At 42.6% G+C, this 13,348-nt stretch overlaps 1 protein-coding gene across 1 annotated transcript in view; it reads left to right on the top strand.

Annotated features, from left to right (window-relative positions):
- Positions 1–1,880: 1,880 nt before the first annotated feature.
- STAB2 (stabilin 2) overlaps positions 1,881–13,348 on the top strand; it is a 132,800-nt gene continuing 121,332 nt past the window's right edge. Inside the window, exons 1-3 of the mRNA XM_034643676.1 lie at positions 1,881–2,158; positions 5,623–5,756; positions 7,720–7,835. Coding sequence (XP_034499567.1) covers positions 2,081–2,158; positions 5,623–5,756; positions 7,720–7,835 — 328 coding nt within the window. The 5' untranslated portion in view covers positions 1,881–2,080. The remainder of the gene's footprint in view (positions 2,159–5,622; positions 5,757–7,719; positions 7,836–13,348) is intronic.

Below are 13,348 nucleotides of genomic sequence, written 5' to 3' on the forward strand. Positions count from 1 at the left end.
TATTCACATCCTTCAGAGAGAAAAGAATCAGAAAGAAGTCTCCAGCCTCTCTCCCTGCTGTAAGGAGAAGTTAAGGCAACACATCTTCTATGACAGATAAACCTCAAGATCTCATCGGCTTCGCTCAATAATTGTTCATTCTTCCTCCAGCAGCAGTCCCATGCCAGCAGCATCTCCCAGGAAGCTCTGGAAACTATTTGTTCTGTGCCCCACACCGGGAAGTTCTGACTTGATTGTTCTGAACAAGGGTCGGACATTGGGGAATTTCTTCTAAACTCCTCCCGGATTCTTTTTTTTTTAAGATTTTATTTATTCGACAGAGATAGAGACAGCCAGCGAGAGAGGGAACACAAGCAGGGGGAGTGGGAGAGGAAGAAGCAGGCTCATAGTGGAGGAGCCTGATGTGGGGCTCGATCCCATAACGCCAGGATCACGCCCTGAGCCGAAGGCAGACGCTTTAACCGCTGTGCTACCCAGGCGCCCCTCCTCCCAGATTCTAAACCAGGATTGAAAGACACTGAAGCAGGGGATTGTAGGAACTTCCTCATGTAACATCTTCCCTTCAGACCTCTGGGTTAACCTCTGAAGAGCCTATCTGTACTGGAATTTTCTTGGATTATTGATCCATGTAATATAATGCTGTTTCCAAAATTCAAAGAGAGAAAGACTGCAAAAAGAGAAGAATTATTGAACCAAAACTAGTGTCTATAATACATGAATCTCTCAGTTAACTCAGTGTCGTGAGACACATCCTCATACCTTATCTTGTTGATAAGCCCAGACTTTATCCTTTCTGGTTCTGAGCCTGACACTTTTCCATCAGGTCCATGAAACTGGAGCCCCACCTCCTGCCTATTTGTGTATTAAATATACATTGTTTGGGGCAGTAGAGGGTAGTGGTTTACAGTACTGGCTCCGGGGCCACACAGTTTGAAAACTGGATGCCCACCAACAGCTGTGTGACCTTAGAAAAGTTCCCAAACTTATCTGCCTCCATTTCCTTATGTATAAATTGGGGGGAATAATCCTGATTATTTCACCAAGACCTGTGAGGATTAAAGAGGGTAATCCATGGAGAAGTCTAGCATGGTGATTAGCATATACTAAGTTTTCAACAAATGTTGACTGTTACTATTTGTTTTTATTATTTTCAAACCAGGTCTCTGCCCTAGGCTCTCGGAAGTACAGAGAAGATGAAGGCTTGCCCCTGTCCTCAAGGAATTCACAACTGGGCATGGAATATAGACATACAGACAGATGGATTGTGACAGATGTGACTGGGCTTTTGTAGTATTATGTGCAAAATGCTGGGAGAGTTTCCAAGGTGGTATTGGAGGGGCAGGACAGGAAGACTTCCTGTAAGAGGTGGCATTTGATCTGGGCCTTGAAGGGGAAGGTGAGACCAACAGCCTCGGTCATTTGCTAGGACATGACATGGAAGAGGAGAAAGGATGAGCTGAAACCCCAACTGTTGACTCCATTTTTTTTTTTTTTTGCAATAGAATTTGCCAGCCCTGCCAAGTGAGGCCACCACCCTCTCCCAAGTCGAGACCCTGAGCTTCTGCAACATTCCCTCTGTGGGATCATTCCCACTTATGCAAATGCTCACCAATACTTCCTGGTAGCAAGCCTGGGACTTAGGATTCAGAGACAGAGGCCTGCAGTTTTCCGTGGTGTGGTGGTATACATGCTGGCAGGGCTATGGGTCCAGGAGGAGGCAGGACCAGAAGTGGAATGGGCAGAGCAGTAGGAGGCAGGAGCTTGTCCTTGGGAGTTTCATAATGCACAAAAATTCCAGAGCGTGTCTCCACCTCAGCCCTTTCAGGATATCCTGTCATTCAACCAAGACATATATAGAGTTGAGAGTGGCCAATTTCACCACAACCCCTGGATTTGCCAGTTTTCCTGTCTTGAGGCAGTGCTCCCATCATCTGCTTCAATTCAGGAAAAAGAGGGGAAAGAGTTTAAAAGCAAACACGGAAATGAAAGAGAATTCCCTAGGAGTTCATCAGACTACGAGAAAATAGCTGAGTGGTTCTGACAGGTGCCTGGAATCAGAAGGACCAAATAGTTTCTCACCATGCTACAAAATCTCATACTTTTTCTTCTTGGATTGGTTGTACACAATTCCTGCTCCCTGCCTGAAACTACAGACCAGGTAAGATGACACTTGCAAGTTTGTTATTTTTCAGGTTCATGGTGTGTGCAAAGCTTTTTGCTTCCCTCTGTTGTCATGGGTAAAGAGCGCTATCTGGACTTCATATGATAAAGAGAAAGCCAGTGGAGATGGGGTCGTGATGGTGGCGTGCCATCTTTCTGAAGGTGTGTTCATCCAATTGGTTTGAGTCCTGTGCTAAACCACCCTTGCTAGGAGCTCTGACTAGTGTGGAATTCATCTTTCCACTGCTGATGTTGGTACCCGGGGGGGGTTTGTTTTGTTTTGTTTTGTTTTGTTTTGTTTTGTTTTAATAATCTCATCGCTGCATCATTTTGAATATAGGAAATAACAGTGGTTGAAGAGAGATGAGTAGAGAGATGTTCTGGGGAATTCCGGGAGGGGTGATGTCTGCTGGAGAAACACAGTATTTCAGAATGCATTGGGAACTCATCCCTTCAACTTTCACAAGTCGTAGTCAATGTACCCAGGGCGGTCATGTCAGCAGCTCCCGTGAAAGACACCAGGACGCCAGGGTTTCACACAGGCTCACATGAGCTGTCCTAATAGAGCGTGTTGGGTATCAGATGTGCAGTGAGGTCAGCCTAAACGAGGGGGGTATGAGCGAGGCAGTCTGGTGATTCTTTTAAAATGCATTCCACAAGGCGTGGTTTCTGCTCTGTTAATAATAGAACTTAGGGGCGCCTGGGTGGCACAGCGGTTAAGCGTCTGCCTTCGGCTCAGGGCGTGATCCCGGCGTTATGGGATCGAGCCCCACATCAGGCTCTTCTGCTATGAGCCTGCTTCTTCCTCTCCCACTCCGCCTGCTTGTGTTCCCTCTCTCGCTGGCTGTCTCTATCTCTGTTGAATAAACAAATAAAATCTTAAAAAAAAAATAATAGAACTTAAACATGATGCTGCATCGGTACCAGGCTAATTGTTTTCAGTGCTAACTTTATTGGCTGTACTCTGATGATGCTTTTCACGAAAACACTGGAAGATAGCATCACGATTCAGGGCTCCAGCTTAGAGGTTTGAGAGCAGCAAGTTGGAACTGTGGCCCTCGTTTGTTTGTTTAACAAATATTTCTGAGGACCAGTCACTGTGGTGCTCCACAGCCCCCTAGCACTTCAAGCTTGAGCAAGTTAGCCAGGCTCTGAAGCTTCCATTTCTCCCCGGACAGTGCTTCCCAAAGAGCCAGAATGACCATCCACGTCATCACCACCACCAGCATCAAGTGCTTGCTTTAGTGTGGAAGTCAGGTCCTGACTGGTGTTTAAAACTGAGTTTGGGGGCGCCTGGGTGGCGCCGTCATTGGGCGTCTGCCTTCGGCTCAGGGCGTGATCCCGGCGTTATGGGATCGAGCCCCACATCAGGCTCCTCCGCTATGAGCCTGCTTCTTCCTCTCCCACTTCCCCCTGCTTGTGTTCCCTCTCTCGCTGGCTGTCTCTATCTCTGTCGAATAAATCAAATCTTAAAAAAAAAAAAAAAAACTGAGTTTGCTTTTCAGAGGAGACCGTATGAGAGATAAAAGTGAGCCATTCTATTTGAAAAGGACAACTTGAAAGTCAAGAGGTTTCTTAAAAGAGAGGATTAAATCTGACCTTTTAAGAAAGAAAAGAAAACTAATGTCCTTCCATACACTTATCTAAATGGGAAAACCTAATATAAAGAAAATCCTGCTTTAAAAAATCTGGAGGTTCCATGACCATTAAAGGGAGTTGATTGAAACTCTAGCTAAGGGTGGCTTTTATTATTAGTCCATAAAGAACATTCCAGGGCTATTTTATAGGTTCCTAATGATCACTAAATGAAAGCTGCCCATATGCCACCATACAGAATGCAAGGAAGAGGAATAGCGAATCAGGGAATCAAAAGGACCCCTAACTTGCAGTGTGACCTTGGCAAATCACTGAATCTCCCCTCCCCTTGTTTTTCTCCCCCCTCGAATAGGCATGATGAAACCTGCCCTATTCTTCTTCAGCATGGTCAAGATCAAATAAGATGATGCCCTTGGAAGGATGTATAACCATAAATCTCTCTGTAAAAATAAGATTTGTTTTTATGCAGCCGTTATCCATTTCAGTAAACTTAGAAGTAGTCATGATGTTCCCACCGTCCCTACCTAGTGCTGGGCCTCTGCTGTTGGGGATAGGAGTCAGTAAGAAGGGAGAGATGTGGTGCCCTCCCACAAGGAGTTTTTAAATGGACATCAAAGACAATGAAATGTGTTCCACTGGCCAGCCACATGCAGAGTAGCAGTTGAGGAAAGGAAGAGAGGTGGGTATGGTTTTGTGGAAGTGGTGTTGTTACCCGGGGCCTTGAAGGATGAAGTTTGAGTAGCCAAGAGGAGAGGGAAGCACATTCCTATCAGGAGAGGCAGTAAGCAAAACCCAGAGGTGGCGAGAGAGAAGCATCACAGGAACTAGCATTTATTGCCTGCGACCTTCTAGACCCTGGGCCAGGCAATTTGCGTATGTTATATCAGTTAAAGTCTCAGTAACCTGGAGGGTGGTTATCAACATCTCCCCATCGCAGAGGATGGCAAAGGGTAAGGAATTCATTCAAGACTGTACACTTAGCAAGGTAGAGATCTTGATTCCAAGCTTAGGTCTTTTGACTCCCAAACTGGGTCTCTCTTCATTGTATGAAGCTGCTTCTTCTTAAGCTTGATGGGAAAATGAGGGAGACTGGGGAGAGGGGACCAAACCCATTTGGGAGGATTGGCATCAACATCATGGCCAATGAGGGATCCTGAGGACAGGGCCAAAGTGGGTCTGCGTCCTTCATTTTAGCATCTGATTCTCTACCGCCTAATGTTGCTTAGCAACTATTTCCAGTGTGTGTTGTATTTCCTACAACTCATTCATTCAATCAACAAACATTTCCTAAGCACTACGATGTGCCAGACACTGTTCTAGGTGCTGAGGGTATATTCAAGGACAAAACAGAAAAAGATCACTGCCTCTTGAAGCCCATACTCTAGCTGAATTATAATCAAAAGATCGCAAACATTTTGGAGGCAGAAATTATAAGTTTCATAGCATTTAGTATCCAGACTAGGCTAGTTCTGTAGAATCAATACTGAAAGAATATTCTTGAGACCTGTTGATCTACAACCAATTGACCCTAAATAACCACTTTAAAATTTTCCCGTTTGCAAAGTGTGCTCTATATTTCAGGTTTCCCATTTTTGTGTGTCTGTATTGATGGTATTTTGCTTTGCTAAATTCCAGACTTCAGATCAAGGAGGGCAAACAGGTGGTACAAGCAGCCTCCTTCCTACCCACAGTCATGGCAGACGTTGCTTGTTGATCCCAACACTCTTTCTAAATAAGGTTGAAAGCAACTAGCCAGGCACTACCAATCAACCCTTTTGTCATCCCTGACATTTCATCGACTTGAAGCCAACAGGGAAAAATGACCAACCAATGGGACTTAATTTTTTTTTTTTTATGTTTTCGCAGGCAAAAAGATGTGATAAGAAATCTCTGCTTACAATTAGAACTGAGTGCCAGTCCTGCTCACTCAACTTGGGAATTAAGTGCCCAGATGGTTACACCAAGGTTACCAATGGCTCCGTGGGGGTTCGAGATTGCAGGTACTCATGAGAAAATAAGTTTGCTCAAGTCTTGAAATTTAAGGGATTGTGAATCCAATTTGAAACTTCCCATCTCAAAAACTACAAAGCATTTCTATGATTTTCCCTTATTCTAAGACTATATTCAGTCCAAACTTCGGTAACTCAAAATTTGCAAACTTGAATCTAAAAAATACATTATTGATTCACATTTTAATACAAAACTGACTATATTGCATTGTACATAAACACTTTCCCTTCATCTTGACCTTCTTTATTTTGAAAATCTGGGTTTTGTTTCATTTAGAAAGGGTTCTAGTAAGAACATGGGCTAAAAAGCCATGGGTCTGACAGTCATCTTACTAGCTAGCTATGGATCCTGACACTAATTAGAACCTGAAGTGGGAAAACAAAAGAATTACAGCTTCGTGCATTTTATGTGAGCATCGCATTCCCGAAATCCTCTTATGATTCAAAACTCTCATAATTCAAGGCTAAGCCTCACAAAAGATGGCAAGCATTTTCCCTCACCAGCTAATGGAAGCAGCCGTACAACTCAAATGTAAACACGATGTTTTATTTACTCAGTCTACTAATTTAGACATTAGACAGCTCTCAATGCATTCATTCTTAATTCAGGGATGAAGGATAAGTACTATTTCTCATTTTGCATAAAAAAAACTGAACACTGTTATATCACACTATTTTAAATTCATGTTTGCTTACTGTGACCATGAAATATTCTAAAACCCAAATCATCAGTTTTAATAAAAGGTTCCAAACACTAACCGAACTAGAATTAGCAAGCATATGTGACAGATGACCTTTCAAGTACCAAAGTAGGCACACATCTGTGACCAGATTCCCTTAAAAAGTATATAGAAAGACGTAGGGTTCAAGATTAAAATTATGTGGTGACTTTATTGAGGACTTTTTTGTACCAGCTACTTTTTTTCATGACAAGGTAGACACTTGGTTGCATTCTCCCCACCTTACCATCCCCCTTCCAACACACACACACACACACACACACACAGAGGATTCTTGTACTCATGCTCTCTGTTTTAGAATTGAAAACTTGGCTCTGTCATTCATTTATGCTGAAATAAATCCAAGATTGGCTCTTAAAGGGATGTTTGGTTCTGCCCTTGGCTCTCCCTTTTCCCATCTTTGTGAAGAGAGGCCCCTGCCAGGATTCTCAAGCTTTCAGAGGAACTGTCAGTTTTATCTCCAATTTAACTGCCCATAAAGCCACTAGCTCAGCGACTGGATTAGAAGCACAACCTTGAACTCACCGTCACATTATTCTTAACAACACAGTTGAAAGAAATTATATTCATGAAGAATTGTCTCTAGAAATACTAAAGTCAAATCCTGGAAAAAGTCCTCCATGCGGAGATCCCCCAAAAATAGACAATGGGATTTCGCCTCCGCAGAATTGCTATTGCAGATCAATACCTCAGATGGTATAAAAACCGTTCTAAGAAACTCATCACTACACCTCCCTTGAGGATATGGTGGCAAATATTGCCCATTATATTACACATCCTCTCACAGAAATATCCACATCTACAGTATCTGGGGGGAAAAAAGTGCTAAATCCTAAGCAGTTGTTTCGTTTTAAATCCAGAGATCCTGTGCATCACAGAACTCACAATCATTTCCTTCTCGTATTGGCTGCAACAAGTGTGGAACCTAGAACCTAACAGTGTTTCCTATCTACTAACCTCACCTCTGACATCACTGTAGGTAGCCCGCCTTCAATTGCATTGCACTCTGACTTTTTTCATCCATTTCATACAATTAAAGGTTAATCATGATGAAGTTTTGTTCTCCCTAGACAGAAGAATGTATTCAATCTCTAATTTTTTAAATATAGGCAAGTGTAAAGAAAAACCTAAATAAAAATCTGGGCTAACCCCACTGCCCAGAGTTAACCGCGTTGCTCTGATCCTGGGTTTATGCTTTCTCCATCCCCTCCAAGGTACATCTTCGAGATCAGGAAGTACTCGCTGTCTCTCCCTGGATGCCGTCACATCTGTAGGAAGGACTATGTCCAACCTCAGTGCTGTCCAGGCCACTGGGGCCCAGACTGCATGGGTAAGTGGCATGGGGCTTTTCTTGGACTTTGATACTTGCTTCTCAATGTCCCATTTCACAGAAAATCGAAAGGAAGGAAGTCTATGTCAGCACCTTTTTCTAGAGAGTTCCATTTCAGTCTATATGTAGAAAAATCTTTCTTGCTCTGTCAGCTTTTATAAACTAATCTGCTTTCCTCCAGTTAGAGGTCTCTCTTTAAGAAAATTCCCTTACAAGTCAGAAAAAGGGACAATTGAAAGGATATCCATTTTTATAAAAAAGATAAGGGACCATAGAGAGGATGTAAGAATGCTGGGCTACAATAACCCCAAGTGCAATTTTCTTTAAGAAGAAATTTTATTACAGCATCTCAAAAACCATAGTTACTTTTTGGCAACACAAATAATTATTAAATCTACTAAAACTCTAGTCTTTTGGATGGAATATCACACTCCATGATGACCAGTTCCACTGTAAGAAAAACTAGTAGCCAAATCTGAGTTGATGGTGTAGTTAGACTTCTGTGGTCAAGCATAGCATTTGTCAGCTAAAATTGAACTTCTATTGTGATTAAAGATGTTGACACTTGAATAGTGACTGAGTCCTTGCTATGATATGCAAATTATGGGAGATCACTTTTTTCCCTTGGAGAGTAAAAAAGTCAGGCATTTTAAATCACGCATTGACCATTTGTTTCCCATTTTCCAGATATAATGAAATATACCCTTAAGAATCCACTTAAAGGGAGGGGCACCGGGGTGGCTCAGTAGGCTGAGCATTTTACTCTTAGTTTCAGCTCCGGTCATGATCTCAGGGTGGTGAGATCAAGCCCTGTATCAGGCTCCTCGCTCAGTCTGCTTAAGAGTCTCTCTCCCACTGCACCCCCGCCCCACACTCTCTCTTTCACTCTCTCTCAAATAAATACATAAAAAATTTTTTTAAAAAAGAATCCACTTAAGGAGAAAGGTTAAAGTTCTCTTTTGCTTTTCTTAAAACTTTAAATAATACAAGCAAAGTGCACACAGCTTGTAAAGTTTAGAAAGACACAAAGAAAGAAAAAACAGCAACTTCTTTTGGTCACACATAGGAAACCCTAAATGGTTTGGCTTATTTCCCTGCTCTTTTTTTTTTCAGATGGCTTCTAAATAGTCGAGCCCTTCTTGTACCTATGATGTTGAAACCTGCTGTTGTGGGGTTTTTTTACTAATGATTAGATGAATAATAGCTTCCATTTATACAACATTGCTGACATGAGGTACCAGAGAGATACTTGGCCTCTATTATCTGATTTAATTCTTAAAACAAATCTTTGAGCTAGCTGTTTTTATCTCCATTTCGCCTATGAGGGATCAGAGATTTAAAGCTGATCTCTTACCAATTTCTTTTGACCTGATAAGTGATAAAGTGAGTTCAAATTCAGGGCTGCCTGTCCCCAAAGTCTGCTGTCTTTCTACTCTGTCCCATTGCCAGAGCAGAAAAAAAAGATGGGGCACCTGGGTGGCTCAATTGGTTGTGCATCTGACTCTTGATTTCAGCTCAGGTCATGATCTCAGGTTCGTGTCGGGCTTTGCACTCAGCATGGAATCTGCTTGAGTTTCTCTCCCTCTGCCCCTCCTCCTGTTTGCATGCACTCTCTCTCACTTAGGATAAATAAATAAACTCTTTAAAAGAAGGAAGGAGGGAAGGAAGGAAGGAAGGAAGGAAGGAAGGAAGGAAGGAAGGAGAAGAAAGAAAGAAAGAAAGAAAGAAAGAAAGAAAGAAAGAAAGAAAGAAAGAAAGAAAGAAAAGAAAGAATTCCTCCAAATGTGTTTCTAACTTCTCTTTTGATTGGCAAGTGCCTTTAGCCCTCCCAGTCAATGCCTGGAAGGTTATGCTCCTTGTGCTGGAAAAGTCAAGATTTGGAGTTCAGGAAATCCTGGCCTTCCCTCTATTAACCTGTCTGTTCTCAGTTTCACGCCAGCATGTGGACACCGTGATTCTGAGTTTGTTAAAATGGAATCAAGTGATTAACTCACCCTTTGGGATTTCAAGAACCTTTTTTTAGCACCAAATATGGTCACGATTACATTGAGTTCTTATAGGCATGCTGATATAATACAAAAACTTTTAGATTTGCTTTACTCTTTCTAACCCATGAAAACTAATCTGTTGCTATTATTGATCAGACCCCCATAGAGAACAAAAGGCTTTGTCCAAGAAACAGCAACAAAAGGCAGCTCGTGCAATGTCAGGAATAACAGACCACAGCTCAGAGAGCAAAAAGACTCTAATCCTGCTCCCATGTCTGGGCTTGAATCTAGTCCCATCATTGGGCAAGTTTACTTCCTGCCGTGCCTCAGCTTCCTTAGCTGTCAGATGGGGGTCCAAAGTCCTACCGTACAAAACTGTAGCAGAGATTTTAAAACGTCCATGTGGACAAAAATACTTGACTGAGTGACACCAAAAAAGCATACTACCATAATGCTTTGGTAGTAAATAAATGAGTGAATAACAGTCAAAACAGACCTCTGACAATGAAAGCCAAATAAAGTGACCTTCTCTCCTCGAGCCCTTCTTAAACATGGGTAACTCCTAAAACATGAGCAGGCAGACGGGATCCAAAATCTTCAATGGGCTTCATGCCATCACAATGTGCTATGCACGAATAGGGCAAGGCTCCTGTCTGCGATCCGGTGTGCACGATTCCTCAAAGGGTCACACATTTCCTTCTGCTAGATCTCGCGGCCAGAGAAGCAAAGTATGTGAAAAGCAGGGGCTGGACAGTCTTTCTGCTGTCCTCTCATTGGAGCAAAAGGACTCGTCCCTTTATCTTCATCTTCCAAACATACCAAACGTCTCCAAAGGCTTCCTTCCTTTAGCTCAGGAAAGAGATAAATGCTCTACTTAGCCGTATATTTCACCTCTCACATTTTGTGGTGATGACAAGTGAGATCTTGCCTATCACTTTACATTTCCGCAAGGATAAGGCCATTTCAGAGCTGCTGACGTGTGTCCATACATCTTTTTGAGGAAGCACAAGCTTTGGAATGGCCTTCTGTCCAAGGCCAGTGTGGCATCCAATTCCTTTTCAGAGCATCAACAAATACATTCATACTCAATACCCCTGGGTTACTTTTAAAATTGTTTTAATAATGCCTCATTCCAATAAGAAAATAACTCTGATTAATTCAAAAAAAAAAAAAAAACAGAAAACACCAAAAAAGCACAATGAGAAAAAAATTACTCATCATCTTCTAAAATTAAGAATAAGGCATGGATTCTCACCTGGGAGGAAAAAATATGTCATCCTGACATAAGGAAGGTTTCTACCCAGATTTAACTTGCTTCTCCCTCATTAAAACTCATACTGCTTTATCAGATCTGCACACAGCAGCCTTTACTAATTAGCACACAAACATATTTTTAACATTGAAATGATCACATTTGAACAACCAATATCTTTCTTGAGAGGAAATCTATTTTTTTTAGTTAGACATCCCAGTTCTCTTGATTTCACCATGAACATTAACCGATTTCTGCAAACGACTCAAAGTAATGGAAAAAGAATGTGGGCAAAGGGGTTATATAGAACCTGGATCGCAGCCAAAACAATCTGATTATTTCAAAGGGAAATGGTCTTGATACGTCTTTTTGAGGTTGGTGTCATCCAATTCAGCACATTTATTTTTTGTGTGTGCTGTATTTTTATGTTTCCAGATCTCTTTCTTTCCTGTTGTACGTTTCTTGACATTCACTGCACAGGTTGCAAATAACGGACTTCTGTGGACTTGAAACCGGTCTTGCAGGCATGTGCCTTTTGGCTTTGAGTGAGAAAGAAAGCTGAGTTCACCTGAGGAAGCTAATTCTCATCAGTTTCCCAGGGAGACAGTTTCAATCAGAGCTATAAGAGGAACACGAGGACATAGTCTCTGCCTAGCACCGTGAGCCAAGCTTTCCAGCAAAGTAAGGAGCATGAAGTCGTCCCCTCTAGTGTTCCTTCGGAGATAAAGTTACAGGGAGGTCTTTGGCCTCTTGCTGCCAGGAAGTTTATTATCTTCTTTTAAAGAAACAGAAGGGCTGATGATTTGCTGACAGCTTATAACCGGTGAGCCTCCTGCGTGAGGACAGTCACAATGCAAGAGACCACCAGCGTAGCCGTAACCGAAGGGAAATGGGATAATGACCTGAAATCGCTTTATCAGCTACTTGAGCCTCACAACGTGCCAGAAATGTGCCCTGATAGCAAATTCTGTAATATCTTTGCGAGCACGGTTGCTGAGAACGTCAATTTTACCATCTTTCTTCTTAATGGGGGCCTGAGGGGATAGGAAATGATTTGAGAAGCAGGACTAAAATTCACACTTTTTGTCTTCAAAGTTTTATTTAAAAACTGAACAAGCTGTTTCATAAATTTTAAGCTTAAACCATTCAATTTAGGACATAAAATGAGGACTCTTTGTGCCCTCACACTCCTGCTGTCTCTTTCCCAAAGGTCCTTCCAGGGTTGGCCAACTCCTAAAAAATCAAGCATTTAGGGAGCACCGACTATACGCTGCTCAGAATCACATATCTGATAGGTCCACTGTCTACTCCCAAGGAGCTCACAGATTAATATAAATGCAGACGAGGAAAAATAATCATACCTAAGTGCCCAGCAGCAGACCTGGGGATTTTGAGGAGTTTCACAGCTTGCCCAAAGGCAGCCAGACTAGGAAGCAAGCCTGTCTTCCTGCAGAGTCCCGGCTCCAACCTGCTACTCTTCCCTGCTTCTCCAAATAACCACTGCTTTTGCCAAGTCAGCTGCTGGCAAGATGGCCTGCCCCTCTCTAGCTTACTTCTAGAAAACTTGCTTCCACCATCAGCCAGATACCTGTCACTGCCTGGAGTCGATTCCATGACACCAGGGCTCCCCCTAGTTCTACCCCTTAACTGAGAGGCCGTGTGGTTTTACAGTAAGATGGCACGCAGACTCCAAAGTCCCACGGGCCTCCTGTCCCAGCATTTACCACACTCTGGTTCTGGAACCCACTCTGTAGGGATATCAGATTTAGCAAACAATAGAGGACACCCGGTTAAATTAATTGCAGATAGGGGCGCCTGGGTGGCTCAGTCGTTAAGCGTCTGCCTTCGGCTCAGGGCGCGATCCCGGTGTTCTGGGATCTAGCCCCACTTCAGGCTCGTCTGCTGGGAGCCTGCTTCTTCCTCTCCCACTCCCCCTGCTTGTGTTCCCTCTCTCGCTGGCCGTCTCTCTCTCTGTCAAGTAAATAAATAAATAATCTTTAAAAAATTAATTGCAGATAAACAACAAATATGCACACAGTATTTGGGACATACTTGTCCTAAAAAATTATTCATTGTTTTATCTGCAATTCAAATTTAACTGGCATCCTATTTTCTATCTGGTAAACCTATCCTTCAGCCTCGGTTTTCTCATCTGCAAGATGGAAATGATGATGCTAATAGGCCTACCTCCAAAGGTCATGCTGAGGATTAAGTGAGCTCGTACCTACAAAGTACTTAGGCTAGTGCCAAAAGGTGGCGGTTATTCAGAATAT

This window comes from Ailuropoda melanoleuca, chromosome 15 (assembly GCF_002007445.2).
Source record: "Ailuropoda melanoleuca isolate Jingjing chromosome 15, ASM200744v2, whole genome shotgun sequence".
Classification (NCBI taxonomy): domain Eukaryota; kingdom Metazoa; phylum Chordata; class Mammalia; order Carnivora; family Ursidae; genus Ailuropoda; species Ailuropoda melanoleuca.